The sequence below is a fragment of the Echiichthys vipera genome (genome assembly GCF_963691815.1).
Source record: "Echiichthys vipera genome assembly, chromosome: 16".
Lineage (NCBI taxonomy): Eukaryota > Metazoa > Chordata > Actinopteri > Perciformes > Trachinidae > Echiichthys > Echiichthys vipera.
In genome coordinates, this window is record NC_139841.1 from 22,270,728 (window position 1) to 22,291,442 (window position 20,715).

The 20,715-nt window shown below is 41.1% G+C and overlaps 1 protein-coding gene across 1 annotated transcript; it reads right to left on the minus strand.

Annotated features, from left to right (window-relative positions):
• Window position 1: 1 nt before the first annotated feature.
• Window positions 2–18,482, minus strand: lrrc8aa (leucine rich repeat containing 8 VRAC subunit Aa). The gene is made up of 3 exons (XM_083930456.1): window positions 18,352–18,482; window positions 6,072–8,196; window positions 2–4,429 (listed from the first exon to the last, which is right to left on the minus strand). Exons 2-3 carry the CDS (start codon window positions 8,184–8,186, stop codon window positions 4,154–4,156), a joined length of 2,391 nt encoding a protein of 796 aa, XP_083786582.1. The 5' UTR covers window positions 8,187–8,196; window positions 18,352–18,482; the 3' UTR covers window positions 2–4,153.
• Window positions 18,483–20,715: the final 2,233 nt, after the last annotated feature.

A 20,715-nucleotide genomic window follows, 5' to 3' on the forward strand; every position in this document is an offset into this window, starting at 1 on the left:
CTGTTACAGACGTCCCGCTTAAAAAGCCAGTGCTCATTCCACTTGGCAACGATTCATTAATAAAGGCCTTGTCACGTGTGATAGACGGTGCTGATTAAAACAAGGCTGTCCCTTCAGAGTACAGTTAATGTTCAACAAGGATTGCTGCTAGGGGTTAGCTTTCAGTCTGCCTATTACGCACTCGGCATAACTCATGCTGCAACATGACGTAGATGTGAACCCCGGAAAAAAATCTCTGCTCTACAGGCAGCAGAGTATAGAGATGAGTTAATCATACATAGTAAATACAATCATGTATTTAAAAAAAATAAAAGTATTACACATAGGTAGAGATTAGATGTCAATGCAATCATGGCAGTTTTCTGAATAATGTGGTTTCTGGGGTCGAGTGAAAAGGTATACACGCTTCAGAAATGTTAGATATTAACAGTGTGTGTGTGTGTGTGTGTGTGTGTGTGTGTGTGTGTGTGTGTGTGTGTGTGTGTGTGTGTGTGTGTGTGTGTGTGTGTGTGTGTGTGTGTGTGTGTGTGTGTGTGTGTGTGTGTGTGTGTGTGTGTGTGTGTGTGTGTGTGTGTGTGTGTGTGTGTGTGTGTGTGTGTGTGTGTGTGAGCTCACCTCCATTTACAGTATGCTAGATTGTCATGGGTTCTTTCTGTTGACATGTGAAATCTTGTTTTTGGGGAAAAGGAGCTGTGTCCAAAGAAATCAGCATATCACCGTCCGCTGTAAAACCCTCTGTGGATCCTTCAGTCGCACTGTTTCACACAAACTACACTACTTAAGGCATACATAACATAAATACAGACCATTTATGACATTTACATAAATTCAGGAGAGGAAACACAAAAGTTCAAAACAAAACTTTTATGGCGCGTTTGCAAAGAATTCAAAAATAAAAGCTCTTAAGTGTATTAATTGAGGTTATTTAAGATGTTTAGCTGAGAATGGGCTGCTTCTGATGTCATACTAATTAAAGTGCTAGCATAAAGGGTTTTCAAGTAACCAAGGGATGTTTTATGAGTCACCAAAACTTCCTCCTTTTGGCGCTCTGCAAATGGCTGACTGACCTCAGCTCAGACCTTCACCTGACTCACTGACGCTGACACGCAGGAAAAAGGGAGTCTGACTGTGGGCTTCTAATGTGCTCATCTTGTGACTCAGAGGGAAGTGAGTGTTATGCTGTAGTCAGAAAAAAAATCCATTTTCTGGATATAAATCCAAAAGGTTAGCAGGACAGAGTGAGACTCAGAAACACGCGGCTGACTACAGATGTGCCGTGATGCTGACGTAGACCGACCACAATAAGAGCTGAAGCGGAGAAAAGATGGATGTATGAATGTATCAATATGTGTGTGGTCATTGTAGCAAAGTAGATTTTAGCTGTGACTATCCGACCTCTAATGACCAAAAAGTTTATGCCAATAGACACGTGACACATTAAGTGACGGACATTGTTTTGAACGTCCTAATTTGACACTCTGTGGTGCACTGCAGGAGGGAGATCTTTAGCGTCAGCAGCACTGGCAACTGCACTGCACCACTACAATGAGCCATGTTGCCATATCAAATTTACCTTGGAATGACGTAAGAGTCGCCCCACAACGTTTCCCCATATGTATTTTGTTTTTTTGCAGTTTAATGTGATAGTGAAGAAGACTTGCTTGTTTGTATTCGTTGTTTGGCATCCCAACAGGTCACTAGTGAAAAAGTCTGGCTCTTTCTTTTCCATAGAAATTCGAACCAGAGCAGACAAATCAAGGTGGACACAAAAAAAAGTTTAGACATGCTGGAAAGGCTGAGATTTCTCTGAGGGTTTTCCCTGGCATCATGTAGTCCTTTTGGCCTTGTCTTGGACCTTTGCTTACTACTTTAAAAGTGGTTGCTAGTCAACACATTCAACAACGAGGCTCTTCTTTCAGAAGAGGAGCAATTTACTAATGACCTTTAGAAGGGCATTTGGGTTTAGCCAGGGCCTCGGTGAAACTAAACTCACTGAGAACAAAGGTGCAGTTGTATGATTACAGTCAATCTTTCTTTACATCTCTTTAAAACAAACAAACCAAAAGAAACAGCTGGTAACAATAAGACCACATACCATATATGTAAGAAACAAAGACGTTAAACAATTTCAGCCATACGTTTTTACAACACACGAAAAAAACAAGTCGTGAACGTGATGTTTGTGATCGTTAACAGGGCATACAGCTTGTAAAAGATAAGGCCATATTAGCAACGAGATGCTTGGCTGGAGTTAACATAGCAGGGTTACTCCAAATGATGCTATTAAATCCAACGTCTTAACAAGAAAAGTGTTTCAAGGAGACAAAGCACGTTGCACTAATTTGGAACGTGAATGTGGAAATCACATACTCTGCATACTCTCTCCGCGAATAAATGTTTCCCTTGTGTCCGTTTCCCTCGCTGTCATTTCCTGTTTGTCCTCATTCGGCTTCTGAAGGGATAAACAAAACGCTGACAAATGTCCAGTTTACCCTGGAGTGAACCGAGAAGGATAAGAAAGAGGGGCTAGCATTCGAACAGCTGGGCACTTGAGTCGCCAACATCACTTTCCTTTTAGAGACAGGCAGGTCCCTTGCAGCTGGTTAAGACTCTCCTGTCTCACATCTGCAGGAGTTCATCACTCGGAGGTAATAATCAACTCATAATTCAAAATTATACCGAGCATTAATAAAGTACCATGATTCTGGCTTGCTTTATTGGTCTACATAATATCTTGGTTGTGTTATTAGCATTGTGCATACGTTCTTAATTTAATAAAGAGAAAGAAATCAACACTTTTAGGGGGTTTCATGAATGTGTGTGGCCCTGTAACTTGAATACAGGAACGGCCAACCTCCTGTCAGCAGTGGACACCTTGTGTTATTACAATCTAGTCCATGGAGCAACATATATCAACCTTCAATAGAACAAAGGTCACTTAAGATCTTTGACTAAAGGTGTGATTCCCACAAGCGTATTAAAAGCTATTCAGTGACTGTGTAGAATGTGTGGCATTCAGTCACTCACTGGATTTGTATCGTGTATCTTGAAGGTCGAAATAACCTCTTCTGACCTTGTTTCAACAGGTCCAGTCACAATCAATCTCACGTACTTAATAAGACACCAGTAATGTGTGTGATGTCCTGTCATGCAAAATAAATGTAAAGCCGGTTTCACATGCCTAAATAAGACATGACGTTTAAAGAAGCAAAAATGAAGAGTCCAAGAAGAACGGGGGCTTTTCTCCACCACAGCTCCCATACGGAAAAGAAACCGCCTGCCACACAGAGCGGTGTTATAAATTAACAACTGCAGGGTATTTAGACATTGTACTGTAGAGTTTGTTCCCTTTTTTATGTTGTCTCACCAGTCCTCTGAGTTAAGGCCTAAGCTGTGAGATCATCGGTTGATCTTCATCACAGAGTCATTTTGTTGACGTAAAAAGACGCCTCTGAGGACATTGAGCGTACAGGGAGCCTGAAGAAAACAACAGGACCGAACCTTAATGCCTCAACGGTTGCACTATAATTTCTCCCCTCACACCAGCCAGTATTCTGAGACACACGGCGCCATAAATGTGATTGTAAAAATCTCAAAAGTAGAATTTTGAGTCTCAAGGCCAGAGGAAGGTCAGGCAAACACTGCATGTTCGATTTGTGCATGTATCCCATGATCAGCGAAGAAGTGATAGTGAGCACATTTAGCTCACTGGCAAGGCAAAGTTTGTTTTCTCCATTTTTTTTCGTCTCTTTGATAAACAGGTTTGTTTTAGCAAGGTCCTACTGTGGCATGCATATTCAACATCACCTGCTTGCTTCTTTGCAACATTATATTCCGGATGATATTACAGAAAAGTCACATTACTGAACCGCCTTTCATCACCAAGATCTTTTCCTCGGTGACCACGTAACTAGTGATTTCCAAAAAGACATCCTTGGAGGTCTTGAAAGTTGACAACCCTTGCTTTTATAGGACCTGCCAGGGAAGCCTCCAGCACCAGCTAAACAACAGGCAATCACATTTTTGAGCCTGCATGGCCGACACTGCTGCAAACTTTCTTAAAGTTTGCCTGCCTTTACAAAGAAAATCACTGTTTGATTACTTCTCAAATCAAACTTCTCTCCTCTGCAGCTCTCCACGGAGGGGGTTTGGCTCACGCTTGCTCCTTATCAGCCCTCCAAAGCTGCTCTTTGACTTCGGGCGGCAGCGTGTTGAACAGGTCCTCCTCCACCACCAGACTGCTCTTCTTCAACAGCCGACACTCGCCGAGCTCCACCGGGAGACACTCGAGGCGGTTGCCTCTCAGCTCGAGCTGGGTCAACCCGGTGAGTTCGCCGAAGCGTGATGGCAGCGTCTGCAGGCAGTTGTTTCCCAGATTCAGAGTGCGCAGCTTCTTGCACTTGAACAGCTCTGGGGGTAAAGTCTCGATCTGAAGTGGAGATAAGAGACAGAATAATGACAGGTGTAAGTTAACTGGGAACAGAAAGTCGGAGTTGTTTTTAAATTTTTAATCCATATGCATTGGCAGATAAGGCAGGGATTTGAGATGTGAACAAAGGGCGTTAAGAAAATGAGGCACAGGAAACCAATCAAAAGATTAAAGGGCACTCGAGCTTTGCTGTCAGACTTAAGTTGGTCTCAAAAATGTTAATTTTAAACCCCCAAGTCTCTTGTAGCCTTTGTGTGCTTATGTTTAATGAACTTGCTTAATTTGTAATTCATTCATTCATCTTCAACCGCTTGTCCCAGTCGGGGTCACGGGGGGGCTGGAGCAGATCTCAGCTGACATCGGGCGTGAGGCGGGGTACACCCTGGAGAGGACGCCAGTATTGTCAAAATTTCAGTCTTTAATTATCAATGTCCAAAATCACATCCTACAAAAGCACCTACATGGACACAATGTCCACAATTCCGCATCTAATTTGAACTGACAATGTGCCATAAGAGCAAAGAGGATTTAGGCAAGAAGGGCCTTAACATGAAAGACACCGGAGGGGTCCCATTTATTGGAGCTATTTTTGGCTGCACACAAACCTGCTGGAACCTATTTTCAGTCCGCAACCACACAAGCAAACAGTAAAACGGCAGTAATAGTAGTCTTTACTTAAAGCACATGATCCTGAGTGAAAAACAGCGTCTTCAAGAGAGTTTCTCCCAGCAAACAGAATGACATTCCTACATCATGGATCAAATTAACAGCGTTGGCGTGGTCCATTTCACCCGAAGCCAAATGGACTAATCCAGCCATGACTGTCACGGCAGGATTTGGGACAGCTCTCAAAATATTTAAAGTTACTTATCTTTGCAACTGACTTTGAATAAACAACATCCTAAATAAAGCTTGTTTGTGAGGGTTTACTTGGAAATGAGTTTACTTCCCAGAAAGTCTACAGGAGACAGGAACATTAAATCAACCTTATCAGAGAGAAACTGGATAATACTGTGAAAAGGGCCAAGGAGTACATCATGCTTAAAGAATCATAACGTGGTTTCACAGAGAAAAAAAAAAAGAGTGTAATTATACCATAAAATTCGACTACGCTCTGAAATCCCTAATTGTTTCTGTTTAACCTGAAAGAATAAAAGTAAATGGGCATGGCAGTAAAAACTGGTGTTTCATTCCAGGTGGGAAGACTTTTATCGAACATGTATGACATTTACAAGCGTGTTTGCAACATGCCACTGAATCACGGCTTCTTTTATTCATTCACTGGGAGGCAGGTAAACAGACCGACATTACATCAGTGCTTTCAAACTTTTTCCACTCGACTTCTACATGGACATAAAATCTGAACTTCAGGACACTTTTAAAACTAGCAAGTATACGGAAAAAAAAGTGTTGATAATGCTTCCAAAGTCTCAGTCATGTGGTGATCTTTAAATCCATAATTCCCAACCTGTCTATGAAGATAACAGCGCTGACCTTATCTGGCCTTTGAGCTAATCTTATTCACACATGACAGTAAGATAGATGCGTGGAGACAGATTACCCCTGTAAGAACCTAGATAAATGAGAATAAGCTTTCACTAAAGTGAAACTGGACAAATTTAAGGACATTTTTGCCACTCACCCTATTTGCTGTCACAGCAAAGTACTGCAGGTTGTGGAGGAAGCCTACATCAGCATGGATGCTGGTCAGATTGTTGTGACTCAGGTCTAAGAAGCGCAGCTTGCGGCAGAAGAACAGCTGGCTGGGGATTTTCTCTATCTTGTTCCTGTTCAGGTACAGCCTCTCCATGTTGGTAAGTGTTCCGATCTGAATGGGGATGTAGGCGATCTGGTTGTACCACAGCTTCAGGCACACGAGCCGGTGCAGGTGCTGGAAGCTGATGATCTCCTCTATCGTCTTCAGATTGTTGTCCTTCAGGTCAATCTCCTGCAGGTTGTGCAAACTGAAGATGGAGTGCGGAATGCGCTCAAGGTCGCAGCGGACAAGCTCGAGCTCTGTCAGGTTGACCATTTTCTTCAGGCTGTTGAGCACCATCAGCTTGGTGCCCTCGTTATTGATGGAGAGCTTCTGCAGGTGCACGCCCACGTCCGTCACCACCTGTGGCAGCTTGGTCAGGTTGCTTTTCAGACGTAGCACTTTGAGCCTTTTGAGCTCCCGGAGCCCGTCGATGACGATGTAACGATTGTTCTCGGCACTCAGGTTCCCGGTGAGGTGCAGCTCACTGAGGTTCTTCAGGCTGTAGATCCATAGTGGGATCTCCTTGATGTCTGTGAACTTGATGTGAAGAGACTTCAGGTTCTCTCTCAGAAAAGCAAGAGCTGGAGCCTCAATTTTAGCTGGTGTGTGATAGAGCCACATCTCCCTGAGGTTGGAGAGCTGGGCGATGATCGGCGGGATGGTTACATCGGGGATGAGCTCCAGCTTGAGCACTTCCAGCTCGATCAGATCAAATACTGTGTCTGGGATCCCGCTGAGCATGAACAGATGCAGCTCCAGCTTCTCCTGGGAGTTCTTGGTGATGCGCTGCCTCAGCTTGTCCAAAGTCCACTCGTTGTTCAGGTTCAGCTGCCTTAGCTTGTTCTCGCTCACCTCCGACAGAAATACAGCAAAGCGCTTGGAGTAGAGAGGGTCATACTGATCGATCATGTGCAGCATGAAGGCAAAGTCGTTCTTCAAGTCAGGGATGTCGCTGTAGCTGCTTTCCTCGCGGATTGCTTCGAAGGAGTATCGTTTGAGGGAGCGGCTGACCATCCAACAAAGAGTGTACATGCAGATGAGACCATAAACCCCCACCAAGCTGATGTAGAAACAGGCCAAGATCTTAAAAAGAGTTGCCAATGGGTGGGCACAATAGAACGTGCTGTACCCTGTTAATTTCTGAATATTCACTGTGCACACTACGCTGAACCTGATGTAGCGTACATAGTAGGCTGTGTAGCTAATTATCAGTATGAACTTGATTACTTTGATGATGGTCTGACGTATATAAAGACGGTACACTATATCACCCTCCTCTACATGGATCCTGAACTTCTTCACCTTCTCAAAGAGAGCCTTGGCCTGCTCTCCTTCCTTTTTATCTAAAACCCCAGTTTCCGAGCGATCAACGATTCCTTGTTCAATTCTGGACTTTGTTCTTTGGAGCATGGGCACGCTCGCCTCAACATCCTCGCTCACACACGAGGCCTTCTTATCCATCGAACCGTTCATTTTCCCGTGAGGCTTGGGGTCGCTCTCCTCCACCACGGTCTCGGACAAAGCCCTTGTTGTCCACGGGGAGTCAAAGCACTTGAGGAGGATGGAGACAAAGTGCTCCAGTTTAGAGCTTGTGCGGGGGAATTTGAACCAGAAGTTGCTGCAAGCCAGGAAGATAAGGGTGTGGAGTAGCACCAGATAGGGGAAATATTTGGCAAACCAGTGTAGTTTGTTCTCGTAGCAGACAGCATCGACGTAGTTGTACTGATGGCGGTCGAGGTCATACTGAATGCCTTTGGGTTCTGGTGCATAGGCGGCGCTCACATTTTGAAGGGGCATGGTCTCGCAGGACTTGTTGACCACCCACTTGCAAGGCAGGCAGATCATCTTGTCCTGCGTGACCTGCAGCGTACCACCGAACACCGCAATCATCAGCATGACGACCGAGATGTAGTCGGTGAAAACGTCCCACCATGGCTTCAGGATACGGTACGCTGGCTGGGTGTCAGCAAAGTACCGGAGCTCAGTGATGGGAATCATGATGGTTTATCTAAAAAGACAGAGGGAACAGGGAATTATTTGGTGACATGTCAAGTTTAAAACTTAATCGATTGGGGTACATGTTGTAAGTGATAATAAACTGAATGTCTTTGGGATTTGGACACACAAAACAAACAATTGAAAGATTTATGGGGGTATTTTAATCCCACAATTTACAATGCAACATATGTTTATTTTCAAGATCAGCTAATCTGTTTGTTTTCTCAATTAATTGACTGTTTTTCCATTAAATGTCAAAACATGGTGAAAAATACCCATCAAAATTTTAAAGCCCAAGAGGACATCTTCGTATTACTTGTTTTTTGTTGTTTCCAAACCATTTTGCTTCTGTGTCCATTATGACATTAGAAATCCCACTTGTTAACTGTAGAGTTTAAATGTGTGTAGTACGGTATTATTACCTCTAAAATAATGACCAACTACAAATGAATATCATATTAATATCACAAGTTCATGGTCAACAAGAAAGACATTCACCCTTCTGCTCTTTTTACATCTGAGCAGAGGAATTAGAAGAAAGTCTTGTTAAACCTCAATGATTCCTGTGTTTCTTATATTGTGAGAACAGAGCTTCATGTTAAAATGGTAATACACAATACAGTAGTTTGCTATACATCTTGCATGTCATTCATTCATTCATTCATCTTCAACCGCTTATCCCGGGGTCGGGGTCGCGGGGGTGCTGGAGCCGATCCCAGCTGACATCGGGCGTAAGGCGGGGTACACCCTGGACAGGACGCCAGTCTATCACAGGGCACATAGAGACATACAGAGACAGACAACCATTCACACCTACGGGCAATTTTAGACTCATCAAATAACCTAACACATGCATGTCATTTAAAAAAAAAGATACAGCCATCACTCTTAGCTCTGGTTCAGGCAAATTCATAAATGCTACGTATAGTTTGTGACTGAACTCCAATTCAGTTATCATCGTCATCGTCATCATCATCATCGTCATCATCATCATCATAATCATCATCATAATACAGCTGCCCGGTGTATTTTTAAGTGTACTGTGCGTCGGGGACATCCTGGACACCGTGCATGTGCCGACAGCACAGTGCAAGCTGGAAGTATTGAGGACTACAGATCCTGAGACAGCACGCATGCTCACACAGGTCCCTGTTTCTTCATTTATCTCCTGATGTGCAGCGACATATCTGAAGTGTCTTCTTTTAGGATACTAGTTATACATTTAATCATTAGATCAGTATCAAATCACACTTTATCCCAGGGCTGGGCGGTATGGGCAAAATCTTCTATCCCGATTTAGGTCATTTCATATGTTGTTAACGATATATATCACAATACAGCACGTTTTCTGGTCATGTAAATGGTCTGTATGAAATAACCACCTGGTTAAAAGTATTTCTCATTTAAGAAATTGAGCGGAAATTAACATAACTGAGTTTGATGTCATTTTTTTGCAATGAACTGAAGAAAGGAAAACATGCATGGATTTACGGTTTTCGATTTCCAACCATTATGATTTAATCAAGATACAATGTCATTGGAAGGTAATACATTATCATATTAATATACTGTATATCATATCCGTTTTTCCTTTTTACTTCTTAAACCAGTAGATTACATTATCAGAATGACTTGGGATACACCACACAAAACCTTGACTGGAAGAATCGCTCAGCAAAATGGAAGCAACACGAAGTAAATAAGGCCCAAAACCAAAAGCCTCTCCCAGGTGTCCATTCACACTTGAGTACTGTCAAACCACAACAAGACTGCTCCCTCACCCAGTAAGGTAAGTAATGCAATCTAACCAGTAAGGTGTTTTAAAGCTTAATGTGAACCTTAAACTACACTGTTATCATAGAGAATAACCAAATATCATGATCTAAGTACAAACCGGATTTCAAAAAAGTTGGGACACTATACAAATCGTGAATAAAAACTGAATGCAATGATGTGGAGGTGCCAACTTCTAATATTTTATTCAGAATAGAACATAAATCACTGAACAAAAGTTTAAACTGAGAAAATGTATCATTTTAAGGGAAAAATATGTTGATTCAAAATTTCATGGTGTCAACAAATCCCAAAAAAGTTGGGACAAGGCCATTTTCACCACTGTGTGGCATCTCCCCTTCTTCTTACAACACTCAACAGACGTCTGGGGACTGAGGAGACCAGTTTCTCAAGTTTAGAAATAGGAATGCTCTCCCATTCTTGTCTAATACAGGCCTCTAACTGATCAATCGTCTTGGGCCTCCTTTGTCGCACCTTCCTCTTTATGATGCGCCAAATGTTCTCTATAGGTGAAAGATCTGGACTGCAGACTGGCCATTTCAGTACCCGGATCCTTCTCCTACGCAGCCATGATGTTGTGATTGATGCAGAATGTGGTCTGGCATTATCTTGTTGAAAAATGCAGGGTCTTCCCTGAAAGAGATTACGTCTGGATGGGAGCATATGTTGTTCTAGAACCTGAATATATTTTTCTGCATTGATGGTGCCTTTCCAGACATGCAAGCTGCCCATGCCACACGCACTCATGCAACCCCATACCATCAGAGATGCAGGCTTCTGAACTGAGCGTTGATAACAACTTGGGTTGTCCTTGTCCTCTTTGGTCCGGATGACATGGCGTCCCACATTTCCAAAAAGAACTTCAAATCGTGACTCGTCTGACCACAGAACAGTCTTCCATTTTGCCACACTCCATTTTAAATGATCCCTGGCCCATTTAAAACGCCTGAGCTTGTGGATCTTGCTTAGAAATGGCTTCTTCTTTGCACTGTAGAGTTTCAGCTGGCAACGGCGGATGGCACGGTGGATTGTGTTCACTGACAATGGTTTCTGGAAGTATTCCTGAGCCCATTCTGTGATTTCCTTTACAGTAGCATTCCTGTTTGTGGTGCAGTGTCGTTTAAGGGCCCGGAGATCACGGGCATCCAGTATTGGTTTACGGCCTTGACCCTTACGCACAGAGATTGTTCCAGATTCTCTGAATCTTCGGATGATATTATGCACAGTTGATGATGATAACTGCAAAGTCTTTGCAATTTTTCGCTGGGTAACACCTTTCTGATATTGCTCCACTATCTTTCTGCGCAACATTGTGGGAATTGGTGATCCTCTACCCATCTTGGCTTCTGAGAGACACTGCCACTCTGAGAAGCTCTTTTTATACCCAATCATGTTGCCAATTGACCTAATTGGTGTTAATTGGTCTTCCAGCTCTTCGTTATGCTCAAATTGACTTTTTCCAGCCTCTTATTGCTACTTGTCCCAACTTTTTTGGGATTTGTTGACACCGTGAAATTTTGAATCAACATATTTTTCCTTTAAAATGATACATTTACTCGGATTAAACTTTTGATCTGTCATCTACGTTCTATTGTGAATAAAATATTGACATTTGCCATCTCCACATCATTGCATTCAGTTTTTATTCACAATTTGTGTAGTGTCCCAACTTTTTTGGAATCCGGTTTGTACTTCTGCTTTCTGAGTTGGAAGATTAAAAAAACCCTCTCTGTCGGCTCAACTCACCCCTTACTTACAGGAAAAGGATGAAAGAGGATAGCTGGTCAAGTGGTCACAAAAAAGCCTTGTTTTATCCAGTTCAAACCAGAATGGCAGTACAGTCACTGTGGGCCTCCCCTGTGACGCTGCTGGCTGCTTCAACTCAGAAATTACAGCACACACAGTGACCCTGGCAGCTGCCTAAACACCTCTAACTGTGATCATTGGTTTGGTATTAAAAGCACCGACGCAATTTAGAGTCCACTCCATGGGGACAGCTTAATTACACATTCAAAATCAGAACAGTATCTTATACTGAAACACAAACTACTAAGATCTGCTCACTTTCACTGCTTCAAACACAGATAAAGGTGAAACCTGATGCAGTAGGTGTGTATAGATAATCGCCTGCCACATGGCAGCATGGATAAGATCACATGAACTGTAATACATCATGTCATAAAACGAAAGTTTTTCAAAGAGGTTCACCCGAGCATCTTGTTCCAGTATACAAACAGTGTGACAGTCACCGGTATAGTTCGTTTAAAATCAGATCCGAGATTCAATATCCTGGCACTCTCCTCTGTTATTTCAACCAGGGACTTCTCCTTTGTGAAACTACAGCTATCTGATCACTCCAGTCACCACCAGAGGAATATGATGTCCTGATCCTACAATTAAAACTGGATTAAAGAGGAAAAGGTCAAGATTGGATCACATAGCGACCCAGCTCTTGGCTTCCTGTTTGTATCTTTGTCCTGGCACATTTCTCCTGAATTTGTTCCCTGAACAGAGCTTCTTTTGTGCATGCAGTCTTTGTTGATGAGGCCCTGACGTATGGGCTGATAGAGGTGCAGGTGAACCTGGCCGCTGTGAGAGACAATTTATCACAGAGGCAACCACAATTTCCTTCAAGGACACTAGCTTCTCTCAACTCAAGCTACAGTCAAACAGAAACACAGAGAAAGAAAAGCCCCAAATGAGAGGACTTCTGAAACCGATACTATGCTCCAATGGAAAGCACAAATCATCCGGTTTTAGAAAAAAAACGTGCCTCTACGCACACCTAGAGCTTGTTTTGTTTTGTTTTGCAAAAATCCACCGTACCCGTATCATCTCAGGGCAGGGCTGTGTGAGAGCTGCCTGACAGTCACAGTTTGCACACACGCCACAGATCCCACCTCCTCCCTCGCGCATGTTACAGTATCACAAGCACACTCTCAAGCTAGGCATACGCTAAATGACGTTAGCAGTTGCCGGATGCATATTGGAAAACATATAAACCAATACGGATATGTCTGGGATAGGACAATATCGGCTGACCGATATATCAGTCTGGCTCTAATTAAAACTACCCAGAACATTAGCACCCATCTACTGGGCATCAGTGATATCGGAGAGGGGCCTGTGCAGCGCCCCAAGGATATTAAAAGACAATACCAGCTCCAGCAACCCTGCTTCCATCAGGTATCTGCCTTCATACCACCAGACTACCGAGCAGCTTCTTTCCTAGCGCTGTACGTCTCCTCAACTCATCCTCCGTTCTCCATTATGTTTCGTTTTATTCTTATGTAACACAAGAACAACTCATTGTGCAACCCTGTGTTGTAGAAAGACAATAGTTATGTATAACGGTACACTCTTAGCTGCCATTCATCAAAACTGCTTGTCATATAGACACCTTTTCATTGTCTGAATTGAATAATATGGTGACTCCCTACTCTCTGTCTCTGCTTTCAAGTTGTAAAAACTCTGACGAGGGCGAACAACACACTGTACAAACTACTTCTTTTCAGGCGTAACCCTTAAGCTTCATTCACATTGCGGCACACTAACTAACCCTGGCAGCATATCACTTCCATCCTCCAACAGCTCCGCTGGTTGCCAGTCAAGTCATGCATCGCCTACAAGATCCTCCTGCTCACCTACAAATCTCCCCATGGACTCTCACCACAATACCTCACAGATCTCCTCCACCCCTACACTCAGTCACGCTCCCTGCGGTCCTCTGACAAGGACCTGCTGGCCACCCCCCGCACCAGGTTACGGACTTTTGGGGACAGGGCTTTCTCTGTCAACGCTCCCACACTCTGGACAAGCCTACAACTCCATGCCCGCTCTGCCCCGTCCCTGCCTATGTTCAAAAAGCACATCAAAACATTTCAGGCGGCAGAAAGGAACCAATTTTGACCACGGCGGCCGGGGTATGAAGCAGTTGCCCCCCACATGAACACAGACAGATGTTGCTCTGCTGCCCAGAGTTCACCGTGCTGAACTTTAGGCGGTAACCACCCGACAACAGGAGCCGCTTTTAATTTAAGATTTGCCTTTTTTTGGAAACACTCTTGAAGGTAGGCGGTTGATAGGGCAGTGTGAAAACAGCTTAAATCTTGTTTGTCTCTTGTGTTAGAAACCTGTCCTGTACACCACCCCTCACCCAAGCCAGGCTTCAGCCCACTTGATGGATAGATGGATGGATGGAAAGATGGCATTTATTCACTAATTGTTGGCTTGAACTTTTATTACACTGTATCTGACCGATTAGCCCTTTTTGTGTTTGGTATATCTCTCAATATTCTTTCTGCAACAGATTTCCATCTAAGGGCGAGAATACACAGGAAGGCCTTTCGAAAAGCTCCAGCAACTTCTCTGTCCTGACGGTGCACACCCTAGGATACAGACGGGTGATCTTAAGGGGATGGCACCCTTCAGGATTCTTTCACCAGTCCCAAGTTGTTGAAACCCTGATATCCAGATCCCTTAGTTTGTGTCCACAGCGTACAGTCCACGCTTGTTGCTGAACACATACTGGACTTGTTATCCCAGACTAGTTTAAGATCAGGATCACAAGAGTCTCATCTCATACTGACATCCATTAATTGATTAGTCAATTAACAGGAATGCGAAAAAATCTCACAAAGAGACTATTTTGCTGGTTTTCTGTTTTATATAATTTGAAGATAAATTAATTATTAAAAAGATCACCTGTAGCCTAATCAACAATGAAAGTATTAATTAGTTGTAGCCCTATAGTACAACTTTTTCTCCCAATACATCTCATCTCATCTTGAGCCTCTTATCCGGGGTCGGGTCGCGGGGGCAGCAGCTTTAGCAGGGGACCCCAAACTTCCCTTTCCCGGGCCACATACACCAGCTCTAACTGGGGGATCCTGAGGCGTTCCCAGGCCAGTGTGGAGATATAATCCCTCCACCTGGTCCTGGGTCTTCCCCGAGGCCTCCTCCCAGCTGCACGTGCCTGGAACACCTCCCTAGAGAGGCGCCCAGGGTTCATCCTTACTAGATGCCCGAACCACCTCAACTGGCTCCTTTCAACGCAAAGGAGCAGCGGCTCTACTCCGAGTTCCTCGCGGATGGCTGAACTTCTCACCCTATCTCTAAGGGAGACTCCAGCCCCCCTCCTGAGAAAACCCATTTCGGCCGCTTGTAACCGCGACCTCGTTCTTTTGGTCATGATTCTCCCAATACAATACTGATATATTAACTCAAGGGATTTACCGCCAGAAATTGATAAAGAAAATATATTCAATGTATTTGGTGTATCCCTTTATAAAAAGCCTCATGTGATTTAAAAAAATCTGGCATATACCACAAACTCCTAGCTCTAAGATGTAGGCCTCTTCTGCATAAATAACCTTTCCACGCATAAATATATTTGAGAGGTTTCTGATTTTTATTCATCCGCCTGTCGCTGAGCAATGCATCCTTCACAAAGCATTAAACATTTCCTGTCCCTTGAATACAAAAGAAGCAGCAGAAGCTTGGGATCTCAACCCATCTGCCCAAATGTGGCAATGATAGACTTGCGACATCAAGAGCTACTGCTGCTGCAGACATGGCATTCTTTCTGCTTTGACCAGGTCCAACTGGTTCTGGCTCACAAAAGCTACTTTCTTTTCATTACAGCAACAGTGATGTATATTCACACACGCGCACACATGCTCACACATGCTCACAATACACATCTAAGACATGGGCGATTAAAAAAAACACTTTGCAAAAGCACATTTTAATGATATAATTGAATTAATGTGACTAGTTATTAAGCCATTCCCCTCTTACTAGAAGGGATTACAATAATGCTATATAAAATATCTGACACAGATATAACACAAATATCACCAGTAAGCTCTGACATGATACAGAAACACCATCTATAATCACTGCAATATTTGTGTCTAAATAACTATACTATCATTAATTTGACTATATCATTAGGCTACCAAAGAAACGCCATTCACATAGAAAAAATACAAGACGAAGATCACAATTTATATCATAATTGAAGCCTTTTATCCAATGTTTATGATCCAGTTTGTGTCATAATAGGCTGTAATAACTATACTATCATTAATTTGACTATATCATTAGTCTACCAAAGAAACGCCATTCACAAAGAAAAATACAAGACGCAGATCACAATTTATATCATAATTAAAGCCTTTTATCCATTGTTTATGATCCAGTTTGTGTCATAATAGGCTGTAATAACTAAACTAAATCAGTAATTTGACTATATCATTAGGCTACCAAAGAAACGCCGTTCACAAAGGAAAAATACAAGACGCAGATCACAATTTATTTCATAATTAAAGCCTTTTATTCATTGTTTATGATCCAGTTTGTGTCATAATAGGCTGTAATAACTAAATAACTAAATCAGTAAATAGACTATATCATTAGGCTACCAAAGAAACGCCATTCACCAAGAAAAATACAAGACGCAGATCAGAATTTATATCATAATTAAAGCCTTTTATCCATTGTTTATGATCCAGTTTGTGTCGTAATAGGCTGTAATAACTAAATAACTAAATCATTAATTTGACTATATCATTAGGCTACCAAAGAAACGCCATTCACCAAGAAAAATACAAGACATAGATCCCAATTTATATCATAATTAAAGCCTTTTATCCACTGTTTATGATCCAGTTTGTGTCATAACAGGCTGTAATAACTATACTATCATTAATTTGACTATATCATTAGGCTACCAAAGAAACGCCATTCACATAGAAAAAATACAAGACGAAGATCACAATTTATTTCATAATTAAAGCCTTTTATCCATTGTTTATGATCCAGTTTGTGTCATAATAGGCTGTAATAACTAAATAACTAAATCAGTAATTTGACTATATCATTAGGCTACCAAAGAAACGCCATTCACCAAGAAAAATACAAGACGTAGATCACAATTTATATCATAATTAAAGCATTTTATCCACTGTTTATGATCCAGTTTGTGTCATAATAGGCTGTAATAACTAAACTAAATCATTAATTTGACTATATCATTAGGCTACCAAAGAAACGCCATTCACCAAGAAAAATACAAGAAGCAGATCACAATTTATATCATAATTAAAGCCTTTTATCCACTGTTTATGATCCAGTTTGTGTCATAATAGGCTGTAATAACTATACTATCATTAATTTGACTATATCATTAGGCTACCAAAGAAACGCCATTCACATAGAAAAAATACAAGACGAAGATCACAATTTATTTCATAATTAAAGCCTTTTATCCACTGTTTATGATGCAGTTTGTGTCATAACAGGCTGTAATAACTAAACTAAATCATTAATTTGACTGTATCATTAGGCTACCAAAGAAACGCCGTTCACCAAGAAAAATACAAGACATAGATCACAATTTATATCATAATTAAAGCCTTTTATTCATTGTTTATGATCCAGTTTGTGTCATAATAGGCTGTAATAACTAAACTAAATCATTAATTTGACTATATCATTAGGCTACCAAAGAAACGCCATTCACCAAGAAAAATACAAGACGCAGATCACAGTTTATATCATAATTAAAGCCTTTTATCAATTGTTTATGATCCAGTTTGTGTCATAATAGGCTGTAATAACTAAACTAAATCATTAATTTGACTATATCATTAGGCTACCAAAGAAACGCCACTCACATAGAAAAAATACAAGACGCAGATCACAGTTTATATCATAATTAAAGCCTTTTATCCATTGTTTATGATCCAGTTTGTGTCGTAATAGGCTGTAATAACTAAATAACTAAATCATTAATTTGACTATATCATTAGGCTACCAAAGAAACGCCATTCACCAAGAAAAATACAAGACGCAGATCACAATTTATATCATAATTAAAGCTTTTTATCCATTGTTTATGATGCAGTTTGTGTCATAACAGGCTGTAATAACTAAACTAAATCATTAATTTGACTATATCATTAGTCTACCAAAGAAACGCCATTCACCAAGAAAAATACCAGACGAAGATGAGAGTTTATATCATAATTAAAGCCTTTTATCCATTGTTTATGATCCAGTTTGTGTCATAACAGGCTGTAATAAACGACACCTTGTTGGCCTTCAACAGTGGACGAAACGTGTCCGACAATATCTCATAAAGAGTGGCTTAAAAGTGTGAAGCAGTGTGTTAAAATAACATGTTGTCGGAGAGCGACCTTTAATGAGGCAGTGGGCTCCACCACCACCACCACCACCACAACAACAACAGTCAGCCGAGCGGCGCCTGCGAACGATGTCTCATACCGATGCCCGGTGAGGTAGCACGCTGCTGCGGCAGTGAAGCCCCACACAGACCCGTTAGAGAATGAAGGAAAAATAGACCCACCTGTTTTATTAAAGATGGTGTCTCTCGCCTCCGCCGCACACGGGTGACACATTTCTCAAACGTCTCTCAGCAGCTGTGGCTGAACGGACACCGGGCCCCGGAGCCCCGCACGACAGTGACGGAGGAGGAAAACCACACGAAGGGACGAGCCGAGTGGGTTTGACGGCTCCACACACACCGACCTCCCGAGGACGAGTGCTGCCGCTGCACCGAGTCTGGAGGAAGTACTAACACCAGCGGATGTCAAAATAAAATACCCATATGTCATTCAAGTCCGGGACTTCTTTTAAATCACTCCTTAAAACACTTTTATAGACTTTGTTTTAAATGTATTTTAATTTATTTATCTACGGGTGATTGAAGACTATTGAATTTTAATGTTGTGTTTTAAAGGTTTGGTTTAAAAAGTGCTTGAATTTTGATTAAAGTGCTTGAAAATGCTTAAAATTGTATCCATATTTCCCCCCACAAGAAATAGATGTATAAAAAATAAGAATAGAGCCTTTAATTGCTGTTTAAATTGTATTTATATTTATATAGTTTATATATTGCACAGTATTTCCATTGCATTGCACATTTTCATCTCCTGTTTTTCTGTTTCTTTGCACTACTCTTGTGTTTTCTATTTCTCCTGCACTATTTAGAATATATTTTATTTATTGTATATATACTTTATTTTAGTGTTATTGCACCATGGGTATGTCTGGCACATATTGCAGAATTGAGAAGAAAGCTGCCTTTGACTTTGAAAAAAACAAAAACTCTTATCCTTCTGGTATACAGGACACAATTTAGTGATAAAAAAAAGTGAAATAATGATTTTCAATATGTTTGTATTCGTATAAATATTAATAATATAAATATGTGATTTACCACAGCTGTAAAGAACTGGAAAACCCTCACAATGGATCTCGAAAGTGCCTTGACTTTAGAAAAGGTTTAGGAACCATAGACTGTATAAATGAATGGAAGGAACCCTGTATCTATTCTTTATTTCTTATTTTATTGTCTCTTTAACCTTATCATGTTGTTAAAGGTGTCCTATCGTTTATCTCACCTTGTTGATGAGTATATATGTATATTTGTTTTGGATTTAATGTGCTTTTGCCTTTACTCTGTGTGTCAAAGCACTTTGTGAACCTTTGTTTTTAAAGGTGCTATATAAATAAAGTTATTATTATTATTATTATTATTACATAAGAATTCTCAAATACTTTTCAAAATTGTACATCTATTGTGTACTTGTTTCATTATTATGAACAAACAATATATTCAGTCCTATGAGTAATATAAGACCTTTATTTTCAGTGGTTTCTTGTCCCATATTTTTTCCCATTTTGGTGCTTGTTTATATTTTTGATTCAGTGTTGACAGCTCAGTTTATGCAGTAGTTACACCAGATAAATGGCTTTATTATCATATTATTAAATGCTTATTACACCTTTACACACTTTATATGCAGTACTAGCATAGTTATGTCATCTCATCTTACCTCTCCACTTATTTTCTTTCTCTTTTATTTATGCCTTTTTACCTAAGTATTGACACCTTATCTTGTTATTGTATTTTTACCTGATCAATGTCATTTTATAAACTTAAATACACTGTTTCCAAGCACTGTGTGCAAACAAGTCATTGTTTGTTTTATCCATGGAACATAAATGATTTGACCGTGCAAACCAACTCAAAGTGTCTGATATTACCACTGTAGAACTTAATCTGGAATAACTAGATTATGGAGATGATTGAGGAAATCTAAATCAAAAGCCACACAGGGAATAGAGTGAAATACAGCCCCAGCTATGCATTAAATATATATAATTTCAAATGATTATCCTCATGACCAAAGCACATCATATTCCAACTTCTGAACATTTGCGTTTCAAAAAAGCTTACCATCGATTTTTGCAGAGGACTGTTCCGACTAAATAATAAATGTTGTCTCAAAATTAGGTCTTATGAATAAAGAATGAATGCTTCCTGTAAAAATTAACTGTGTAGAATATCAGATAGACTAGCATGTAGTGTGATATTAAACAAGCAGCATGGGGATCCTGCGTTTTAAGGTAGAGAACAAGGTTCTTCTTGTATAAGGAAAAGGATATGCTTTCTATCCTCTGGTCTATCTTACGTAATGCATGTGAGCCCCAAACTGATTTATCTTTTTATTCAGGTTTGCTCAGGAATAGTTTTAGTTCTCAGTAATAGAGAAATACAGCACACAAAAACTGCACGAGGGCTCACTAATGTGGTGTTGTGTCAGCACTGGGAGGGCTTGTGGACTGACTGCAGTTCCCCCTAAACAAGCTCAGCCCACCTTCCCGAGCAGGATTAAGCCACCCACCCTTCAGTCACCACCAAGCC

Coding starts and splice junctions, on each gene's coding strand:
- lrrc8aa (XM_083930456.1), bottom strand. CDS start 8,186: ATGATTCCCATCACTGAGCTCCGGTACTTTGCTGACACCCAGCCAGCG. Junction 4,430..6,071: donor TTGCTGTGACAGCAAATAGG/GTGAGTGGCAAA, acceptor TCTCCACTTCAG/ATCGAGACTTTACCCCCAGA.